The sequence below is a fragment of the Pipistrellus hanaki genome (assembly GCF_964339955.1).
Source record: "Pipistrellus hanaki genome assembly, chromosome: 2".
Taxonomy (NCBI): Eukaryota; Metazoa; Chordata; class Mammalia; order Chiroptera; family Vespertilionidae; genus Pipistrellus; species Pipistrellus hanaki.
In genome coordinates, this window is record NC_140504.1 from 140,375,881 (window position 1) to 140,399,304 (window position 23,424).

Below are 23,424 nucleotides of genomic sequence, written 5' to 3' on the forward strand. Positions count from 1 at the left end.
ATAGGTTCTGCTGGGGAGTGGGACTCAGGGAGGAGTGGGGAAGAGGGTGTGGAGTAGAGAAAAGGAATTTTACTTTTCACCTCTTTCCCTTCTCCACCATTTAGAGTAAAAGTATTGGCCATAAGCACGTATTTTGCTATTGGGTGAGGGAGGGACTAGTTAATAAAAAATTGAGGAATTTTAATGATTAATAGTAAGGAATCTAATAACTGTTCCTTCTTTTAAGAATCACCTTGTCTCAACTCTCCAGTCCCTCTTCGTGAAGCAAGAGAGTGGTAAATTTATATCTGCTCGTTGGTCTGAAAATAGGACAGACATTGCCTTCCTCTCCTATCTATTCAATCATCTTTCTTTTCGAGCCAGTAATACTTGTTTTCAATTCCCTTCAGTGAAACCCTTAAATCATCTCTTCCACTAGGACTATTTTTACTTTTTTTGTTAAGGGCCTTTCAAATTCATGCAGGATTCTTACTCTGTGGTCACTGTAATGACAGATGCACCCAGTGGCAGGTGCTGGGCCCTTCCAATTAGAGTAGGGAGGAGAGAAGGAAGGGATAGGGACTGAGGGGCTGAGGGAGAAGGAGGAAAGAAAGCAACTTGCTAGTAAAATGAATCTCAGAGGCTCCATGGGGTTGTGTGCTTCCCCTTCTGTCTCCACTAGGGTGCCAAGTGCCTTGTCTAAGCTGGACAGGAGAGTGAGAATTCCCCGCAGAATGTTCTGAAAGGCAGAGAGAGGTTCACCCTGTCCACGCAGAATTACAGCGGCGGCAAGACCGCTTAGACCCAAACCTTGGCATCCAGACAGCTGTGGTGTGTGCTAGGACAGATCTGAAAGCCAGCTACGAGGCCATGTGGATGGGCGTTTTGATCTGAAGTTTCCTGGCAGTTCCAATCCTCCCTCTGAAGCATCTGAGGTCAGAAAGGAGGAAGTCGGGGCCTCTGATCTGTTCATTTCACGGCTCCCTAGGCAGCTGGAGAAACAAGGTGAATAACACCAGTGTGGAGCCTTGCAGCGGCCACTTGTAGGCCCAGCCCTCGCTCCAGCTGTCTCCTCCGTGTTTATTCCCTGGATATTTTGATGCCTTCTTCCAACCTGGAAGAAGTACTTCAGTTGCAACTTTACCATTAGCCTCTGGTCCTCAGACACTCGGGTGTCTTCTCTCCCAGGCCTCATCACTGCCCTTCTCAGGGTGTGCATGCCATGGCCAAGGCCCTCCTGCCCCGACAGCTCCTCGCTCTGCAGGGGACCCTGTCCTTCAGGCTGAACCACACAGCGCTATTCCCAGACGACTTCCTCTCATCTATCACTTTGTGTTTAGAAACTTCACTCTCTGCCAACTGTGAGCTATAACATTGATGATAAACTAGTATTTATTGGATGCTTATTACGTGTCAGTTCGTCTTCTAGGTACTTTACGGGGATTCACTCCCTTCATCCACGTCACAACCCTCTGAAGTAGGTGTGGCTATTGTCCCTGCTTACAGATGAGAGAACCGAAGCCCAGGGGTCTCTGCTCTCAGAACAAACCAGCCTTGCTCTGTGGTTTAGACCCCTGCCAAAGGCGCGAGCTCCTCTGCTCTCGGTGAATAATCTCTCCTTGTTCTCCTTAACTCTTCATCTACTTTCACATCCTGAGCAAAAAAAAAAAAAATGTGTCCCCGGATTCCTCCTGCCAGCGCCATCTGTGAAGCATGTGGGCCGATGTTTGAATAAGAATGACTAAAGAGGAAAGCGGCTTTATGAACTTCAGACTGTGAACTCAGGGAAGAGAGTGAGTCAGGCCTCCACATTCCTGAAATGCCTTCAGGAGGCTCGGTGACCTCAGACAATGAGAGCCCCAGGCAGAGCTCTCTGGCGTCCCTGGGAGGCCCCCCACAAGGAAGAAGGTGAGGGCAGGCGCTCATCACCGGTTTCTGTGTGTGCTGTGTGGGGGTAGGAGACCTCCAGCCAGAATAGCTCGTCCTCCAAGGCTCAGCTGACACACGTCTCCTCGGACCGCTCCAGGTCTGGCTCTGCAGGACTTGCACATGCTGCTCTCACTCCCAAACCCCTGGCCCCGAGAGAAAAGTGCTCTCCACATGTTCTGCCCATTACTGCTCCTCGTTATACCTTCTGAGGCTGGTAGCAGCTCCTAGGTCGAGGAGAAAGTCCTGTCCTGGGAGGTGGGAGATGTGGGTTCTCCTGCCGTGCAACCTCCCACACCTCACATTCCTTGTGAATTAAAAGGATTTGTTTTTATCTGGTTCTCCCACAGGTGGTGACCTTCGAAGTACAGGGACGTTCAACCCTGAACACCATTCTCAGTGAGATTACTTAACATCTTTATTAAATAAGTTTAAAGAATCGTGGGCAAATCTTTCTCCCTGGCTTCTACCTCTATCCAGCCCTGTCATCACCAAGTGTAACGCTATGGTTGGTATGGTGTACAACCACTCATAAAGGGCCAGTGCCCATCCACTAAGTTTTGACTTCTCGTGTGTGACCTCTCATGTGTGCCTTGCAAGGTCGGAGGAACCGGAGGCTGCCTGAGCCTGAGTTTCGGCACCTCAGGTGAGTCACGGAGAACTCATGATGTCGCCTCAGGAATCCTTCCCAGACTCTTGCGCAGGGAAGGAGTGAAAGGTGGTTGTACTTGGGCCCATTTTGTGAATAGAAACACTGGGAGAGCAGAATCACAGGCAAGAGAATTCTTTCAGATCTGCACCACTTTCCAAAAGGAACAATAAGTGAAGGATGGCATGAAGACACAGAACTAATTAAGCTGTGAGTTGTTGTTCTAAAGGCCAGCATTTAGATCCTCCAGTCCCCTGACTTCGTGGGGCAAGTGCCTTCAACTATCCGCCCAACACAGTAATTAAAACTACTGGATTGGCAGCAGCACCAATGCTAAGCAAAGCTCTGCCCTGGAGTCGGGAGGTATGCCCTAAAGTCTTGTCCCATCTCTGGCAATAATGAAGTTGGTGCCTCACTGGTTTGGCTCAGTGGATAGTGTCGGCCTGTGAACTGAAGAGTCCCAGGTTCTATTCCAGTCAAGGACATATACCTTGGTTGCAGGCACATCCCTAGTAGGGGGTGTGCAGGAGGCAGCTGATCAATGTTTCTCTCTCATCGATGTTTCTAACTCTATCCCTCTCCCTTCCTCTCTGTAAAAAAAACAAAACAAAACAAAACAAAACAAAAAACAATAAAATATATTTAAAAAAACAATGAAGTTGGTGGCCTTGGCCATGTCAAGGAAACTTTCATGTCACCTCACTTGTGACCTGAAGACGCTGGACTGGTGAAAAGGTTAGGTGAGGTTCAATACTCCTGCCCACTTCTCCTGCTCACCTACACAAATGTTTCTCCGGTGACCAATCTGGCAGTCGCTTAAGCTTCATGTAACAGGGCTGTCACCCAGTAGTTTCACCCTCCAAGAGAGAAAAAGCTTGGAGGGTGGGTTAATGCAGGTCCATGTGGCACATATTCAATAGGCAAATGGGATTTTTAGTCCCTAATGAGTCTAACATCTGTTTTCAGGTTAGACAGGAGAGGCCCTCTTCCCCACCTCAATCTTGCCTCCATTCTGACCCACTGGCCCTGGCCCCACCCGCCCTGCTCGGTGGTGGCCTTCCCTCCTGGCTGACCAGCGGCAGCTGCCTGAGGAAGCCCAGTGCTGCCATCCTGAGCTGCCCCGGTTCACCTTGCTGCACCTGCCAGGTGCCTTCTGCAGCCTCCCAGGTAGTTAATGATCTCCCCCTGGGCAGAAGAGCTCTTTAATGATTTACCAGAGTAGATAAAGAAAAAAGCATAGTTCTCTACTTGGAGGCCAATTAGGCCGGCAATTCAGACATTATGGATGGAGTTAAGATTGGCTTCAAGTTCAAACCAAGCTGTTTTGTGTACGAACCCTGCCTTATAGCTGTGTGTATAAAGCCTTATCAGAACCTCCATTCAGATATTTAAACATCCCAGCCCGACTGTATGATCAGCACTTTAGGGCTCCTTCGTGACTCGGGGACTTGGCTGTATTGAACAAAGGATACCAAAATACCCGAGGACAAAATGAGATTTCACCGTTTAAGGGACCCTAGAGAAAGAAAAGTTATTTTGCTTTTTCTGACCTCTTGGGTTCTTTATTAGAGTCTGAAAAACATTTTTTTGTTGTTGTTGTTACTACAGGAAATTGTGTATTTCTTTGAGTCAAAAGTTCAGTCTCTGAGAGATGTGTGGTGCAGCGACTTTAAAAAAAAATGCTTTGGGGTTAGAGACCTAGGTTGCAATCTTGCGCTCAACGAATTGGGTTCTCTGAATCTTACTTTTCTCATCTTTAAAATGGGCACAATAGTTCTGTCCTTGGGATTTTATTTATTTACTTATTTTTGGATAGTCATGCTAGTAAATAGGTAAGGAAAACCCAGCACACCGTAGACAATAAATGATGCATTGCCTTCAGCATCATCAGGCTTGCTCTTGTCTAGAAAAACTTGAATTTCATATAGACATGAGGGAAAAAGTACTCCCTCTCAAAAGTATAACACTAAAGTTTAATAAGGATAAACAGGGTAGGCCTAGTAACATTGGTGGCTCCCAATGAACTACACCTCCCACATTGACTCCGGGTTTGATCAGGTAACTTGCTTTGACCCATGAGACATTCGAGTGAAGCACTCAGAGATTCCCTAGGTGCTTGCACATTGGGGATTGTCCTCTTGGCACACTCTCTCCTAAAAACCAGCTTTTTGTCTGTAAAAAAAGCTCAGGCCAGACCACGGAATGACGGGGAGCCACAAGAAGCCACCAGGATCAGGCCATCTTGTGCACATTCCAGCCCCAGTCAAGCTCCTAGCTGAGTCTACCAACAAAACTGAGACAAATAATAAATCCTTGTTGTTTTAAGCCACCAAATTCTGGAAGCGTGTGTTTGTTGACAAATGCCACATCCTAAATTTACATTAAGGAAAGCAAACAGTACAAGTAGAAGTGACGGATTATCCTTATAGAAGTTCATATGAAATAGACCATCAGATTTTAGTGAATTATAAGTACCAACATACTGCTAAGGAACTAAATGCAAGCTTAGCCTGCTTTTATTGAACAGATGAACTCGTTGATAGACCATATAGCTACTAATTGCCTGCTGGTTATAGGCTTTGTGCTGGGGGTGTGGGGGACTGGGGATACCAAGAAATTTAAGACCCATTTCTCCTGTACTCTGTAGCCCCTTGGATTCTGAAATTTAACTTTGCATGTGCGTTGAGGTCTGACAGTTCAGTAAGGAAGGTGAATAGGTAACAAAAGTCCACTTAGGTTCCTTAAGAATGCTGATAGACTTGCTGGATTTGGCAATCAGGGAACATCTAGAAAACTCTGTTAACCCACCATTATCCATTTTTTGAGTGACGTTAACAAACTTAAGTGTATCTGGAAGCAAGCAACAGGGAAATGAAGGCCTGGAGACCAGATCCTGTGAGGAATAATTGTACCCATTATAAACGTATACCCTAGGGGTCGGGTGGAAGAGGGGGAGAAGGCTGCGAGTGCAGATGGGGATGGAGCACAAAAAATTCAGAACTTGCCGAAACCGGTTTGGCTCCGTGGTAGAGCATCGGTCTCTGCGGACTGAAAGGACCCAGGTTCGATTTCGGTCAAAGCCATGTACATTGGTTGCGGGCACATCCCTGGTAGGGAGTGTGCAAGAGGCAGCTGGTCGATGTCTCTCTCTCATCGACCTTTCTGGCTCTCTATCTCTCTCCCTCTCTGTAAAAAAATCAATAAGATATATATATTTTTTAAAAATTCAGAACTTAAATATGAGAGGACTAAATTCATTCTGAGTGCCAGAAGAAGAATCAGCAAGTTACTGAAAGTCCTAGGGAGATGGCTTTCAAGTTAATATTCAGAAGAATGGCTAACACTTCTGGTGCATGAACTTCGGTAAGGAGCATCTCTGTCCTCGAGAAAGGCCTAGGCTGCCCCTTGCCAAGCAGATGGGGAAGGGGTCCTGGCAGTAGGTGGAGCCAGGAGCCCGTAAGCCTCTCCCACGATTCATCCCGGAGTTCAGTCTTTCTCATCCTGCCAGGATAATGTTACGAAGTAAAACAGATGACACTCGCCTGCCAATAGTGAGCAAAGGCATTGATGACAGGAGCCTGAGCCCAGAGATTAGGGATATGGGAATCCAAGCCTCAGAGACACATAGCTGTTGCCTCGGACGCCTCTCACCACCTTGCAGGGGTCATGAGAATGTGTACTTCCCAGGGATTAGTTAGCACGCTCTGGGAGCAGATGCAGGGGAGCGGGCCAGGCAAGTCAGAGCCTGCAGATTCCACAAGCATGTGACAGTTTAGGAAGATTGAGGGAAGGGGACAAAGCCAGGATAAGGAAGCCATCCAGCATTTCTGATTGGGTATTACAGCCCTATTCCAGAATCATCATCAGGGAACATGCTTCTCTCACTCTTTAGCTGGCAAAACTATAGGGGAGAGGGTCTTATCAGGGGCGTGGGCCCCATTTTTTGCTAGTGGGTCTGCAGCGCCAATAGCACCAGGTTCATAGGTCTATAGGAAACAGGAGATGTGGGAGGTCAAGTTTAGGATTCCCTGGAGACAATGCAAATTGTGGGCCCAGAACCTTACTGTTGGGGTTCTGGGTGGGAATAAAGGGAGGAACTGCAGATTGCCCCTTACCCACAATTCCTGGGCTCCTATGCTTTTGCACCCCTGTTCCTTTGCACATGCTGTTTCTCTGTCACATCTTCTAATAAGATCCAACTTCCAGATTCTGCCCCATCTCAAACCCTCCCCAATCTCTCAGGTAGAGGCAGCTTCAGACCTGCATTGCCTCATTCAGCACAGCTTACTGTGGCTAGACTATGAGGCTGGAGGCTGAGTCTTGTTCACCTCTTTATCACCCAAAAGAGGTGGCCCAGAACCCAGGATGTCCCTTATGCTCAAGTGCACATAGTCAAACATATGAGTGCCCTCCTCTCCCTTCACACACATGTGGCGTGCTCACCTGTGCTCCGCTTCGTGCAGGGTGCATACCTGCACTATCGCTGTGGCCCATCTCTCTAAATGGAATGCAACCCTTGTCAGAAAGAACTGCATTCTAAAGTAAACCAGACAAAGGAAAGTGTCGTTTCCATTTTCTCCTTCCAGGGCAAGGAAACCCTGGCACCTGGGGATGGGGGTTTAGTCTAACCGGGGCCTGAGCAGACCAGAAACCCTCAAGGGAGGGAGGCCCGCCATGGCATAAACCCTTCAGGCCACTGACCCAGCACAAAGACTGCACTGTGGGGAAACTCGATCTAAGGGTGTGCCTCGCTCTACGGGAACGCGATACACAAAAAATCCAAAGTCATAAAATAGATAAATCTGGGGTGGTTATTGACTTTACAAGAGAGCTCGCCAGCAGGTTCCTCTAAATAGCCAGCTCCCACAGTCCACTTAAACTGTGATTTTATTTTCAGGAGTTTGATATTACACACCGGTTTTCAGGAGAAACATAAATAGGTCCCCGGGGAGCCTGGCATCGCAGTGTGTCTGGCCCACAGCTCGCTGACCAGCCCTTAAGGTGAGTGGGCCCCGAGCTGCTGTGCTGGAGGCGCTGGGGGCTGGTCAGGAGCTCTCTCCACGTCTGCGCGCTGCATCTGGCTTTTCCAATGTCATCTGGGCCAGAAAGACCCAGGCCCCACCAGCCTCTGAGTGAGTAGGTTATTGATTTCTCAGCGCCCTTTCCTCTAAGGGGAACTTAGGATTTGTAGCAACGACTCGTGCATGCATTCATTCACTCAAGTGTGCTTACTCGGTACTTCCTCTGTTCGTGACATCGCACTAAGCACAGCAAAGTAGAGAAGACTGTAAGGTGTGCGCCTGTCCTCTAGGATCTTACAGTCTGGTTAGAGAGACAAGCCCCTCGATGCCACTGATGATAGAAGGCACATTTTTTTTTTTTTACCCTTTAACAGCTCAGAAATCAGAATGCCTCTTACTGTATATGGTATGACGTGGTGTGACTGGCTGGGTCTTTCTTAGTGGTAAGTACAATGATTGGGGTATCTTATGACTGGCAGTGTCTTAGATGAAACACGGTATATGAAAGTGCTAAATAATGATTTAATGCTTCAGGACTCAAAGTGCAATTCAATGACTGAAGGATAAAATTGGGCCCTGTGTGAATGCACCTCATGGATTTCTCTTTGCAGAGAACATGGGTGATAGGTTTGAAATAATGTCCCTTTCCCGCAGTTCTCTAGGGATGCCGGGCTGGAATCCTCACCCTTCCTCCATTCCAGGAGTGGGAAATGGTAATGGCCCAGCCCTGATCCCCATCCATGCAAGTCAGCAGCAACAGGCCTGCGTGGCAGCCCTTCGGGAGTGAGGAAGTTGGTGTCGATTCTCTGACTCCTAGATGGAAAGTCCTTAGTCATTTGTACCTTCCAGGAGCCAGGCCTGTTTCTGACATGAAACAAACAGGAATATAAATGTGTGAGCGCACGCGTGTGTGTGTGTGTGTGTGTGTGTGTGTGTGTAGTAGTAGTAGTAGTAGTAGTCGTCATCGTCATAGTAGCAGAAAGACATAATTCTATGTACAGATGTGTGACAAATGAATGAGTTTCTGTTATTGAGGCGATCAATGTGGTTGCTAATCTTGACTTCTGGGCCAAAATTCAGAACAATTTCTTATAATCTGTCTAATGTTATAGGGGATTTCTTGTCTTTCTTTTTTTTGGCTTTACCATCCCTCACCCCCAAAAGCAGTGGTTTCTGTAGCTGGCACTGAACTGTTGCCATGTTCTCTTTATTTAAAGGGCTGTGTTCCCACAGCAGGCCCAGAGACCTGATCTCTAACTTGTGAAAGCACAAGGAGAAGGTACATCTTCGAGGCAGATGACAGAGTGACAGTGGTGGTTAAATAAGTTCTTAGGAGCCTATGTGGACTTGGAATGGTTAAGAACAAGTGCATTGGCATAATAACATAATCCAAATCCTTTAACTCAGTTATTTATTGACTAGAGGCCCATTGCAGGAAGATTTATACAATAGTCCTTCTTTCTCCTGGCTGTTGGCATCAGTTTTCATCTGGCACCCAGGACCCAGGCCTTTGCTCCAGCCACAGCAGAAAAGCCAAGCCTCTTCAGTCTTCATTCTTTGCTCTGTGCCTGTGTATGCAAATTAACCCTCCATATTTATTGGGTTAATTTGCGTACTCACTCCTGATTGGCTGGTGGCCCTCATGGAGGTATGGTCAATTTGCATATTTCTCTTTTTTTAGTGTAGATGTAACACATAAAGATGGAATTGCTTTCTAATTCATGGCCATACCAAATGTAAACACACTTAGCTGTTTAGTTACACCTTTCTTTGATTCATTTTGATTGTGAGTGCAATTATGACAGTTCTTCTGTGTCTGAAGGAAAGGATGCGGTTTAAGGCACCAGCATGGAGCTGCCCCTGTGGCCTTTTGTTGACATGTCACATTGCCGCAGGCTTTACCGTCCTTGCCAAGAGAGCTACATGCAGCTGGTGGTGAGCCTGAGCCTTATTCTAGAAGGAACGGGAAACCATGAAGGGACTGGCCTCCTTGGAGAATCTGACTTGGGGCACAAACACAGGAGTGTTGGGTGACAGTAACCAGGACACACTGGCTCTTTGCCTTTGCTGCTGAGTCCAAGTAGTTCTTGGGGCTGTCTCAGGTGACCCCCTGTGAGTCAGGCCTGGGCTGGGTCCTGTCAGCCTGAGGTCAGCCTGTCATATTGAGGCCATCATGTGGGAGAAGCAGACTGTGTTGTCTCCTGGCAGGATGGTGCAGTGGCTGCACTCCACCGTTCCTCGCTCATATCTCTGGTGCCCAGGCTGATTCACTGTGCAGGCTAGTGGCTCTTACTGCCGTGACAATGGGGGATTTCCAACGGTAACTCCCTTGCAAGGGACAAGCCTTCCTCATCACCAGGGCTTGTCTCCTACAGGCCCCTGCTGAGGGCTACTTTCCCTCTTATCAACCATAAAAACCAAGATGCAAAAAGACTGTTACTACCCAGGTCTTGTCTGAGTCTATAAGTGTGCTGACTTTGATAGTATTCCCATGCTTCCAAGGCTTTAATGTTTTCCAGTTTTGGAGGTTCATCCTTCTATTCATCCTTCAAGACCCAGTTCAGGTGTTTTGTCATCTGGGAAGCTTTCTCTGATTACCTTTCATGCTCTCATGTTTCTTGATCCTCTGACCGAAGTTCTTATATATATTACAGTCTCCTCTGGATGTGGCATCCTTGAGGCCAGGGACCATGTCTCATTATTTCCTTGTTTTTTGCCCAAGTCTGGCTGGCCTGTGGCCTGTCAAGGGCTATATACTCAGTAAATGTAAGGTAAATATTAAAAATATTCTATTCCTGCCAACTATTTGTTTGTTGGTTCACTCATTCACATCTAAAAGTACTTCTCCTTTGGAAGTGGTTATCGCTATGTTATTTATAAATGCCCAGGGCCTCAAAGAGGGCCAAGTGTAAAACCACCAGTTAGGATGATTTTAGCTCTAAGTAACAGCTGACTTAACAGAAATAGTTTTAAAGGATAGGCGGTGTATTTTCACACCACGCAGGAGGTCTGGGTGTCAGGTAGGCCAGTGTGGGTGATCCAGCAGCTCAGGGGTCTCTTCGGGACCAGGGCCTTCCCACCTTCCTGACCTGCCATCTTCATGTGCCAGTGAAGCCTGGCTCCTGGGCTCAGAAGCAGGTCCTTCCCTCCTCTCTTAGTGTCAAGGAAACCCTTTCCTAGAAGCTCCTGCTCCCCCCAGAACATTTACCCTTCACGGTCCTTGATCAGGATTAAGTCACAACCTTAACCCTGATAAGGAAATGAGCCCAGCCTGGTGGCTGAAGCCAGTCCTGGTCCTGAAGTGTAGTCCCTGGAGTTAGGGCAGAGTGGGGGATTTTCTTTCCTGAACACATGGGAGACAAGACTGGGGCTCTGCTAGCAAGGAGTCAAGGAAATGAGGGGCTCACTCTTAGATGGGCATCCAGTAGTGTCTGTCACGCCAAGTATTTAAATAAATTATGGCATATCACTAACAGAATGAAAGTCTGCAAAAACATTAGAGTGACTGAGGAAGAGCTACATGTATCAACATTTATTGATTTTCAAAAGTATTTTTTTACTTAAAAATTTGTAAGTAAATCTCTATGTATAGTTTAATCGTTTTTGTTTATACAATAACAATAATAATAATAAATGCCAGGTTAAGCACACCCCAAAATCTATAAGAATAATGTGCACTATGCATTTAAGAGTGGCTGTGTGTATGTACTCACATGTGTGTGAAGAGGAGGGTTTACTAGGAACCTTCATTTTTTACATTCCACATTTCTCATATTATTGAATTTGTGTAAGTATGCTTTCCTTTTGTTAAGACAAAAACAAACATTAAAGAGAACACTTTAAATGGCCCAGTATCATTTTAAATGCAAGAAGTCAATTAAAGACCTGGACTCCTTTCTAAGAACAAACTAGCTTGAGATATAGGAAGGATCTTCCTGAAAGTTTTGCTTATGAGCCCAGAATTTAAACTCCTTCCATGAATGAGAAACAGTTGTTTTTTAGGTAGTAGGTCTCCTTAAAAAAATACCTATTTTTTTTAAAGGAAAGTTTATTTATTTTTTTAGAGAAAAAGGAAGAGAAGGAGAGAGAGAAACATCAATGTGAGTGGGCAACAGGGATCCAGTGCCTTCTGCACACCCCCTATCAGGATCTAGCCCACAACCTCCTGGTGCCCTGGAGGAAGCCCAACCATCTGAGCCACATCTGCCAGGGCAAGAAGATCCTAATTCTGACCATTGTCTGTTTGCTAGAGAAGGACATCGTCCTGGCTCTGGGATGCTGACTCACCTATAGGAAATCCATTGTTGAAAATCTTCCCAGGAGCCACATTGACACTAAGAACCAGTCAAAACCTCCCTGAAACTCCACTGCTTTCCTTTGGCTCAAATGCCTCTGTCAGATAAGCTCAGAGAACAACTCCTCTGAGGCCCACCTTCTGCTCTGCCGCTGTAACTGTAATTACATAGGCAAGTCCTCCATCTCTACGGAGTTCACTGAACGCCTCGGAAAAGTGAGTGTGATTTCTGACAGCAGTTGAAGGAAGGACTTTGAGTCATTAAAAAAAAAAAATTCTAGAGCAAACCCTTGGCTATCTGTAGCAATTCCCCCTAGAAAAGCTCTTTGGTTACTATAAAAATAGATGGTTAAATTCAGCACAGGTTCAGGATGCAGTATATATATCTTTGATCAACTTGTCCAGGGCCTGTTGGAAAATGTGACGTGGCATTATAAATGGAACAGGTATACCTCACCAAAATACACAGACTAAACTCGTAGGAGGAAGCTGGATGTGCTTATAGTTCCAGGACAATTGGAAACGAATGAAGTGGTCCCTATTCTTTCCTGGTTTTATAATGTGGCGTTTCCAAGCTTAAAATTGTTTTTCTAAGCACTGTTGTAGCAAAAATGGTGCTCTAGGCAGTGCCTTTTTGTTGGGGAGCACAGGAGACTTGGTTGGAAAGTTTGTGAGGAGGACATTCTGAGGAAAGGGAAGTGTGTGGAAGGCCGCCTGCCCTGTTTATCGGAATTCCGACTTATGGGAGACTTGGGGAGTGTCAAAGGGGTGCCCCTAATTATTCCTTGACCTTCCCAAACAAGTCTGTGCACAGGCAGACCCCTGGGGCGGGGTTACTGGAATCCTTATGCTTAATCCTGGATGCCCTTGCCCAGAGGACAATGGAAACACACATGTCCTCCCAAGATTACTCACCCTCCTGTGATAGTATCTAAAGATAAAAACTCCAGTAAAAGCCTAACAAGGCAGGCAATGGAGGCTGCCTGGCTCCTTCAGCCAGGCCATCCCATCCCTTAGCCCCTCTTTCACAGTGAAACTGTCAGAGTACTCTGTTCATCCATCGCTCAGGGGCTGCTGATCAGCCCTAGCACCTTTTAAGGGAGAGACTGGATTTTTAAAGATCACCTTTTCCTGCCTTTCCATTCTCCCAACCACATGCACCTGTGAGCGTGTACACACACACACACACACACACACACGCACACACATCTCTCCTCCACAGGTCTATGCTGGTGAGCTGCAGGACACCCACCCTAAGGGAGGAAGCTGCAGCTCCACCCTACCATGGAGCAGCTGCCATGGAGAAACCATGTCTCACTGCTTTCAGAGCTATGAAATTTTCAAAAAATTACACAAAATTGGACTTTTTTAATCTTCCAGTTTTAAAATATTGGTCACAAGTTCCAGTTTTTATAAACCCTGTGCAGGCTGAACAAAACATGTCTGTGTATTGGTCGGATCCCACCTGAGCCACCTGCTTGGGACCGCTGCCCTGGGACAATGCAGAACAGACTTACTGCCATTTGTTCACGAAGGTCTGAAGATGGTGGAAGATAGCTGTCAAACTCCTCTTGAGCTTTTCTTAGTTGGTACTCACTCATTGACAAGACTCTTCAAGGAGTTTAAAATCTGGTGGAAACAGTTGAACAGCCAGTCCTAGTGTCGTGGTGTCATTGCCACCGTGAGGATTTGCATGAGGGGCCAGAGGAAGGGCACTGTTGACCTGTCTTGGGGTGTGTGCAAGCACTGGACTGTGTCCTGCCATATCCCTGTGGATTTGGCAAAGGTCTTTCTCTAGAGCTTTTATAAGGATGTGCCTCTACTACCCAGCCATGCAGCCATCCCTACTGGATGCCACTGGTTTTGTATGGAGCTTGGGGTCAGTGTTCAGGAGCCTTCTTGATGTTCCCCATAAATCTGCTCAATGCAGAATAAATACCGGAGTCCTTCCCCACACATACACAAGCACGATAACAGATCTGGGAAAATCTTAGTTTGAACTAGCAAGGCTTTTGTTTTTCTCTGACTCGGCTCAAATTCATTCTATTTTAGAATAGACATAGGTTTCTTGCCCAGAAAAGATCTACCATACAGATACTCTGATGGTTAATTTTATTGTGTCAATTTGGCTAAGCTATGGCACCATTTGTTTGGTTAAAAAAAAAAATAGTATTGAGATGTTGCTGTGTTGATATTTAAAGATGTGATTAACATTTAAATCAGTAGACTCTGAGTAAAGCAGGTTACCCTCCATATTATGGTTGGGCCTCATCCAATCAGTTGAAGACCTTAAGGGGAAAAAATGAGATTTCCTGAAGTAGAAGGAATCTGGCCTCAAGACCGCACCATAGAACCTTACCTAAGTTTCCAGCCGCAAAGCATAACCTGCAAATTTAACTCTTACCTGAATTTCCAGCCTGTTGGCTTGCCCTAAGGATTTTTGGACTTGCCCATCCTCACAATCACATGAGCCAATTCCTTAAAATAAATATATTTTTTAATTTTATACATAATCTGTTGGTTCTATTTCCCTAGAGAACCCTAATACAGGTGCCCTTTTCATGATACTTCTGAACCCAAAGCAAAAATACAAACTGTTTAAAATATGAATAGCCTCTAAGTTCTAAACCCAGGCGGTGCAGGTATCTTTGATTTCTCTTTATGGCTGAGACAAGGAAGGTCTCACTAATTGTAGAAAATTTTAACTTCAGCACCAAGGCTTTTGAATAGTTTCCAACCTGCTTATCTTCCCAAACAGAACTGAGATAACTCCCACAGGAAGAACTTTCTGATCTTAGCCTCAGGCTGTTCGTAAAGTCTCTTCTGTGCCTTATTATACTTACTACCGCATATTTGGGCTATGTGGTACCAACCACTATTTCTCCCTTATATAGTAACAGGTGTGTGTTTTTGTTGTTGATGTTGTTAATTCTCTCCCAAGGACATTTTTTCCATTGATTCTTTTTTATTTATTTATTTATTTTTTTGTAAAGAGAGTAGAAGGAAGTGTGAAATACAGAGAGAGAGAGAGAGAGAGAGAGAGAGAAACATTAATGTGAGGGAGACACGTGATTGGTTGCCTCCTGCACATGCCACAACCAGGGCAGGGGATTGAGCCTGCAACTACTGAGGTATGTGCCCTTGCCTGGAATATAATCCTCGACCCTTCAGATGCTCTAACCACTGAGGTAAACAGGCTAAGTCAGGATCTCTGTTTTTGTGTTCAGTACATGGCAACCCAGGATAAAACCTACATTTCCCAGCCTCCTTTGCAGCAAAGTGAGTCCATGTGCCATGAGGTGAACCAGGGAAAGGGGACCATGCATGATGAACAATAAGATAGCAGGTTTGGTCCATGAATCCTTGGGGCACCACAGTAGCCCAGCTCTGCCTACCTGGGTTTTCACATGAGAGAGAAACAAAATTCTCTGTAACTTAAGCATTGCTATTTGAGTTATCCATTACTTGCAGATGAACCTAACCTTAACTAACTTTGCTTACATGTACATTTCCCTCAACACCACAAAGTAAAGGAATTATGCTTTATCAACTACTGCATAGCACCGTGCCTGAAATATAATGGTGTCCATAGTGTTTAGTGAATAGATGTATGAATGAAAGAATGAATGAAGAGCTAACAAACTAGAGGAAAACCCCAGGGGGCTTTGTGCCAATGAGGGAGTGTGTGTGTGTCTTCTAGTTTAGTTTCAGTTAAGGCAACATAAATTCTATATCAATGAGCATTTAGTTTATCCAGGCAGTGTCGAGTGATGCTTTTATACTGGTGAAAAAGCAGACAAAACTTTCTGCTTTTATAGAGGTTACTAGAGACGCAGTGCACAAAATTCATGCAGGGGGAGGGGTGTCCCTCAGCCCAACCTGACCCCTCTCCAATCTGGGATCCCTCTCACAATCTAAGACTGCTAACTTCCAACTGCTCACCTGCCTGCCTTCCTGATTTCCCCTAATCACTTCTGCCTGCCAGTCTGATCACCCCCTAACCACTCCCCTGCCAATCTGATTGATGCATAACTGCTCCCCTGCCAGCCTGTTTGCCCCCAACTTCCCTTCTCTGCCAGCCTGATCACCCCTAACTGCCCTCCCCTGAAGGCTTGATTGCCCCCAACTGCTCTCCCTTGCAGACCTGATCCCTCTCAACTGCTTTCCCTTGCAGGCCTGGTCCCTCTCAACTGCCCTTCCTTGCTGGCCATCTTGTGGCAGCCATCTTGTGTGTTGGAGTGGTGGTCAATTTGCATATTATGCTTTTATTAAATAGGATTATAGATGGACAGGCATAAATGAACAAGAAACCATCAGGTAGAGCTAAATGCCATGCTGTAAATAAAACTGCTTAATGTAATGAACTACTTCAGATGGGGTGGTGAAGGAGGGTCACTGAGAGGGTAGCAGTTATGCTGAGACCTGCCTGATAAGAAGTTTAGATGAAATAGGAGGACCCTGGGGGCAGAGCAGCAGCTAGTGCAAAGTCCCTAAGGAGTGATTCACTTGGCTTATTTCAAAGAGGAAAGGGCAAGTGAGAGTATAGAGAGTGAGGGTGAGGGGTAAGAAGCAGGGAGAGTTCAGGACCTGTGTGCCAAGCAAGGAGCTGAATGTTTGTGTGTGTGTGTGTGTGTGTGTGTGTGTGTGTTTTGTTTTTGTTTTTTAAATATATTTTATTGATTTTTTACAGAGAGGAAGAGAGAGGGATAGAGAGTTAGAAACGTCAATGAGAAAGAATCATCGATCAGCTGCCTCCTGCACACCCCCCACTGGGGATGTGCCCACAACCAAGTACATGCCCTTGACCGGAATCAAACCAGGGACCTTTCAGTCTGCAGGCTGACGCTCTACCCACTGAGCCAAACCAGTATCAGCAGGAGCTGAATTTATTCCAAAAGCAATGGAAGCCACAGAGCCTTTAAGCTCTGATGGGCATGTTCAGATTTACATTTGTAAAGGCTCACTCTGGCTCCTGTAAGGACAGGAGCTATCAGGGCTGTACAGGGAGATGAACGTATGGACCTACTGCCTGTGAGGTCCAGGGATTGCCACCATTGTCCTATAACTAGGGGTGAGTTAGAAAGTAAAGGGGGCTACCGACATTACATTTTCAGAGGCTTCATAGAGATGAGTTCTTTTGCCCACAGAAAGGCCTGAGCAGTTTCACTTCATACATTCAATTGCTTACGGAGATGAAGTTTTCAAGGTGTGGGAATCAATGCATCATAGAGAGTATATGAAAAAATAAGGCTTTGAGTGGCAAAAATGCTGGGGGCTATTGTTCCATTTTAAAACAGGGGAGAATGAGATGACCCAGAAAGTTGCCCAGAGTCACCCAGTGAATTAATGGCAGAGATAGTGGGAAAAGACGTGTCTTTGGATTCCAATCTGGGATTCTTTCCACTGCATCACCTGCCCCTCTGAGCCGAACACGGCTTTGTTCTGTACTGTGGCCCTCCTGCACCCTTGCTCAGCTGACTTTCAAATACTGCCAGATGGCAGGAAAAGAGGTTGTGAACACATCAAGTCTGGTCTCTCTATTGGAAAAATAACTGAAATATGCTTTGCTAATTTTGACCCAGTAACACCTCTTTGTGGAGTAGACAGCACACGCATTTATGTGAGAATCTTCATGGTTTGACTACTTACCATACTTCTAAACGTCCAATTGAATATTTCTTAAAATCCACTGAATTCCTAAGACTCTGAGGTCATTTTTAAACTATTATAGAGATGAGTTCTTACATCTTTATCCAAAAAAAAAAAACATACCCAACAACAACAAAAAAACAACACCAAATCAACAAACAAACAAACAAAACACACAAACAGAAACCCACAGGATCTTTTGGATTGGAAAATGAGAACAACACACCATCTTCGCTGTGTGCGGAGGGGTGTTACAATGAATGTTTATATGTGTAACTGCCATTGCATATGCAGATGCACAGGTTTTTATTTTGTTTTCTCAATATTTGCAGGAGGTAGAGCTCCATGCTGGACCTAGATAAAAGTTGTATGTTCTAAATCACATAATTTCATTCTCAACTACTTTGATTTTCTCCACTTTTTTCTATAGCCAAATAAAATAGACATAATTTGCATCATTCACCTTTTCTTTTAAATTAATTGAGCAATCCTATCTAAATGGAATCGGTGGTTATGCATTCCTCTTCGTGTGTTCATTACAATAAGATTAACGGCCCACCGATCCAGTTTTCCCGTGTTAGATTTTGTTTCACATTTGAGCTTATTTGGACAGATATCACCTCCTTACACACTTAATAGATCCATAATTTATCATTCCTTGATCTCTGTGTATGAAGTACTTTGCTAGGCACTAGTGTTGGAGGAAAATAACTTAGGATTGGCGCCTGAGAATCTGTAAATCTTACCTATGAATTCAGATGTCTGTTCAACACGACTGCACCTCAAAAACCTCACACCTTTATTATGTTTCACATATTATATTGCACTGACAAGTTTAACTGCATCCAAGACTGAACCAGGTGGTGTTTAAATTCCCAAATACCTTACATTTGAATGCCTCAGGCAAGAAACACTGGCTACACATAGGCACAGATTATATTTCTGGCAAGAGAGACATTGTCAAAATCAGAAGAGGGAAGGCCTTTGCCCATAAATTTTACCAACACATTTATGCTAACCTTTATGCATTTCAGTAAGGCTTTAAAAACCAATGCTTAGGCATTGCTTTTCTGTAGGTCTTCATTGAAGCATCAAAATTAAACTATTTTGAAAAAATCACCATTGTAGGACCCCAGGAACTGTCCTCCACCTCCCCTTTTAAAGCACTTTCTCTTATTGCCTAAAAATTCAAGTACTCTCTTAACCAAGTGCAGACTGAAATATTTCACTGTGGATTTGAACAGGAGCCAAGAGGGTCGATGAAAGGAAAACTTCTCTCTATAAAAGGTTTATTGTCAGCGCTTTCTCAAGATGCAGGTTCTTCTAAAACAGGCTACCAACATTTTCACAAACATTGACACAGCATTCTCAGCCTCTCCTAGACCTATGATTCAGGCCCTTTTCTTTTAGGAAAGCTCTACATCTAGCCTTTGACCTTCTGGATAGCCAACTCTACCTGCTTCTGCCTCCATCAATATAATGTATATTATATAAAGGAAAGGGGGATGGGGTATCTTGGTCCTCATGCTAGTGGAAAAGTACTTGAAATTCCTCGCATTCCTTTGCATTTAGCAGCATGTTTACCTAATCACCAGTTTATTAGGATTAGCACAAGTCATTGCTTCGGGCTTATTCAATGAAAACAAACTGACTCCTATAGACTCAAAGGTTCCCCCGCCCCTCTGATCCCAACCGAAGGTGGATTTTTAAGTAGTTTTTGAAACAATATTGGTAAAATATGAAGTTATAAACAAGCCATCTTTTATAAGACATTATCTAACCATATTTAACCTTATCCAAATGAAGACATGTGCAAGCTTTCATTAAAGTTTCTCTCTCCTGAAGTGACATGCACAATAACCTGGTGATTAAAATGATAAATTACTATATCCATCTCACAATGACTGGGTGAGGGGGACCCCTGGGCTTTGATTTCTTATAAAAACAATGCATTATTATTTAAATCACAAACTTGGCTTTGGATTCTTCCTTGTGCTTCTTACCATACCTGGTGTTCAATACATGTTGTTTGTTTTTTTAATGCAGATTATTTTAAATGCAACCATCTTTCTCACTGAAGATATAAAAGCAGTCATTGTTTTATGTATGTAGATCATTTCCCTGTTCTATCCCAAGCACCTAACACAGATCCTGGCACAAAGCAGACGCTCAATAAATCCTGTTTGAATGATTGAATGGATAATCTAGATTGCTTCCAATGACTGTGGCCAACCTCTCAAAATATGGAATGCCATACACGCAGATATTAGGTAAATATTTCTTTATTAAATGATTAATTCCATAAATAAATTCTTTTCACTGAATATAAAATTAAAATCATTTACAAATTATTCCAGTATTACATTTCCCCACCCTCCCCGGAAGCTACATTTTTGATAAATAAAAACATTCAGTTTTAAAAACACCTGATTTCTGTTTGCAGTTTAGAGTGCAGATAGCTGCCTCTCACGGACACTCACAGAGTGTCCCCTTCGGGAAGGAACGAAACCCCTCCCTCCCGGTTACTTCTGTCAGAGGATGAAGGCTTTCCCTGTCCCACTAATCTCACTATCTTACAATTGCAGAACCGAAAGGAAAAATAAGCCTAGAGCAAAAAAAAATACGCTTACCAAATAATTTACAAACAGAAAACAGAACGTCATCAACACCATAAGCTCCAAAATGAAGCAGTAACGTGTGCTCCAATATTATGAAGCAAAGTATTCTCCAATGGCAGCCGCATCAGAGTCCATCTGCACCAGCACACCTGGCCGTTTCAAAACACCGTAATACTACTCACGTGTGAGCAATGCATCCCTTCTACAATGAGTCCCTTCACCCCCACCGCCCCCACCCAGGTCTCCGCGATTCCGGCACTCTTCTCCCCGTCCGTCCTGTCCACCCTGGTGCTGGACACCCGGGTGGCGTCTAGTCCCTGAATTTGTGGATGTCATTGAACAGCCGGTAGAAGGGAAACGAGGCCTCACTAGCATGCGGGCAGTTGTAGTTGCACTTGCAGGACTGGATCATCATGACGTTCTTGGAGAACATCTCCCCGTCCTCACAGCGGAAGCGCATCTTCACCGTCCGGGTCTGCAGGGGCGTGCAGCAGCGGCCGTCCACGCAGGAGCCGCAGTACTTGGGCCGGTATTTCTTCACACTCGAACATCCGGCATAAGTAAACTTGACCGGCTCTGGGGATTTCTTGGTCTTGCTGCATTTCTTGCCCTTCTGTAAGAAAGACGAGAGAAGGAACGTTAGGGGCAAGGGTTCTCTTTCCTGGAAGGCAGGCCCCCATCTCACCCAGCTAGCTGCCCAGCAACAGGTACCCGCCAGGCAGAAACTTACTTTCAGGCTGCTGTACAGGGGCTGTCCACAAGGCCGCACCTCACAGATCCGGGTTTCTTTCACCAGGCGGCATTCAGGGTTGTCATTGGTAACGCGTGTGGAGATACCAGTTCCGCAGGTCTTGGAGCACTGGGACCATGAAGTTGTTTGGACGATACACTTCTGGCCGTGCAGAGAAGGGTTGAACAGGATGCGAGGGCCCTGTCCAAAGGCTAGAGAGGCAAACAAGAGGGAAGACTTTCTCAGAGGCGTGCTGACAACAAACAGATCCAAGTCCTCATTTCTATAAAGCTTCACCAGGCCTTAGGGGCTCCGTTTTCACTTACCAGGGAGCCGCTTCGGGAAGCCGCCTTTTCCAAACGCGATTAACTCGTTTTTTCTTGTTAACTCCACCTCCGAGGCATCGAATGTGGGCCCCTTGCCCAGGAGGTCGTCCCTGTCCTCCATGGGGTCCTTGGCACCGTCCTCATCACAGATCCACTCCTCACAGCACTGCCCGTTCACTTTGACCAGCCGGGGGTTGGGACAGCCCAGGTTGGGGAGAGAAAGTTCTTGGGGGCACAGAGGAATGCAGCCCACGGCGCCGTCGATACATGTGCACTGGTGTTTACAGTTGGGCTGGAAACTCTCCCCGTTCTGGTAGATCCTGGAGTTGTATTCACAGGGTCTGCCCTCCGACTGAGCTGCAAAGAGCACCAGGAGAGAAAGGGAGAAGAGGATCAAGTTAAGATTCCGCACCACGGCCGCCTGAAACTCATACATATTTCTGCTGCTAAATTCAATTTATGGTAAAGTTCCCTGCAAGCTCCCCCGAGACTGCAGCCCAGAACAATAAGTTAGTCAGGAATCACTTTTCCGTATGCGCTTTTCGCTGGGCCCAGACACACTGAATTGCATTCCAGACTGCTGAAATCATGTGCCTTTCTGCCAAGCTACCAACAACAAAGCATCACCATACATGGTCTCAAAATTACTAAACTCCTGGACTACGGGGACTATTATTTTTTTTAAAGGGGCCAAACCACAAGCCTCTTACCTCTGCAGATCCCCTTCAGAGCGGTGGGGCTGGCGCCGAAGTTGCATTCCAGCCCCTTGGTGTGGTCGCAGGGCTGCGTCTTGCTGCAGTCCTCGTTGAGCTGCTTGGCGCAGACCTTACAGCAGCCACAGCCGTCCCGGACCAGCCCGACTCCCGGGGCGCACTTGGGCGCCTCCAGGGGGCAGTCGCAGGCGGCGGGGCAGGAGAGCGCCTGGCGGGGGGAGAAGAAGACTCGCGTGAGGCTCGGCGCAGTGAGCAGGAGGGGCGCCCAGGGGAAGGGACGGGGATGGGGGGGGGGGGTCCCTCCGATCGGGGCACCCCGGGCAGGGCTGCGTCGGCCAGGAGGCCCCAGACACCTCTTTAAAGGGGGAACGTAAAGAAAGAGGCTCCCGAAAGGTCCCCGAACTCTTTAGTTTACTTTTTTCCGTGCCGTGGGCAACGTGGGGAGAGGACGCGGGGCTGTGGAAGCGGATGGGGCAGCGAAGGCAGAAGAACTCACCAGCCGGGCGAGCTGGAGGAGGGTGACGGCGGCGACGAGCGTCCTGGCCGTGCGGGGGCTCATGGTGGCGCGCAGGGGTCCCGGCGAGCGAGCTCGGAAGCAAAGACGCGGGCACTCCGGGCGCAGCAGACGGACGGACGGACGGCGGCGGCGGCTGGGCCGGGCGATCGGTGCGGCAGGCCGGGCGGCACGGAGAGGAGGGCCGGGCGGCGAGGGGCTGCGGAGGTCCTTCTGCCGAGGAGGTCCTTCTGCCGAGGTCCGGGCCGGGGAGCAGCGGAGGGCCGGGGATGATGCTCCGGGTGGCTCCCGCTCGCGGTCTGCCCCGGCGCGCAGAGCCCGCCCTTTATACGGGCCGGCGGCGGCGCCGCGTGCTGCAGTGACGTCGGCCCTGTCTGTGCCTCCAGAATTCTCAAACATCTCAGGAATGCGCGCTGGCGCGGGCCGCTGCCAAGCGCCTCCCCTGGCCCCGTTGCACCTTTTTTTTTTTTTTTTTTTGGTCCGGGACCCAAGCAAACAATCTTCCGTTTTTCCACCCGTTTTTCCACTTTAAATAACGACGTGTCTATAGGGGAGGGATCTTTTTGGCGTGATGGTGGTGGACAGATGGGGGGTGGTAGGGGTTGGAGGGGGGGGGGGGGGGAGAAAAGAGTTCAGAACTTTGTCTGGACCGGGAGGGTAGGAGGACCTGAGAGGGAGGAACAAAAGTCGTTTTGTTTGGTGATGCCGAGCTGACCGGGCAGCCCTGGAAACCCTCACCCGGGAGGCGGTGAGCTGTTTGCTTGTTTACAGCGAAGGTGAAGTCAAGTTATCTGCGGAGAGAGGCAAAGGGGAAGGGGGAGGGGGGTGTATCTCTGAGCCAGGCAACCACTTGTGGACTTGGTAGCATGCTCGGGTCAAGCCCCAGAGCTTCGGCATGGTGTTTATTAGCAACGTGAAGTGCATTGCAAATTAATCCCCGCAGTGTCATTTATGAATGAGAGGGTGGGGGTGGGGTGGGAATCCACTGCTCTCTCCCACGCCTGG

At 46.7% G+C, this 23,424-nt stretch overlaps 1 protein-coding gene across 1 annotated transcript; it reads right to left on the reverse strand.

Annotated features, from left to right (window-relative positions):
• Window positions 1–19,784: 19,784 nt before the first annotated feature.
• On the reverse strand, window positions 19,785–22,736 carry CCN1 (cellular communication network factor 1). Its single transcript, XM_084874431.1, has 5 exons — window positions 22,402–22,736; window positions 21,903–22,113; window positions 21,193–21,549; window positions 20,867–21,078; window positions 19,785–20,749 (listed from the first exon to the last, which is right to left on the reverse strand). The coding sequence occupies exons 1-5, from the start codon at window positions 22,462–22,464 to the stop codon at window positions 20,447–20,449; spliced, it is 1,146 nt and encodes a 381-aa protein (XP_084730557.1). The 5' UTR covers window positions 22,465–22,736; the 3' UTR covers window positions 19,785–20,446.
• Between the last annotated feature and the right edge of the window lie 688 nt (window positions 22,737–23,424).

Bases quoted from the DNA above. Each gene is read 5' to 3' on its own strand.
- CCN1 (XM_084874431.1), bottom strand. From the start codon at position 22,464: ATGAGCCCCCGCACGGCCAGGACGCTCGTCGCCGCCGTCACCCTCCTC. The intron at 22,114-22,401 runs GTGAGTTCTTCT...TCCCCCCGCCAG, and splicing joins TCCTCCAGCTCGCCCGGCTG to GCGCTCTCCTGCCCCGCCGC. The intron at 20,750-20,866 runs GTAAGTTTCTGC...TCTTTCTTACAG, and splicing joins CCCTGTACAGCAGCCTGAAA to AAGGGCAAGAAATGCAGCAA.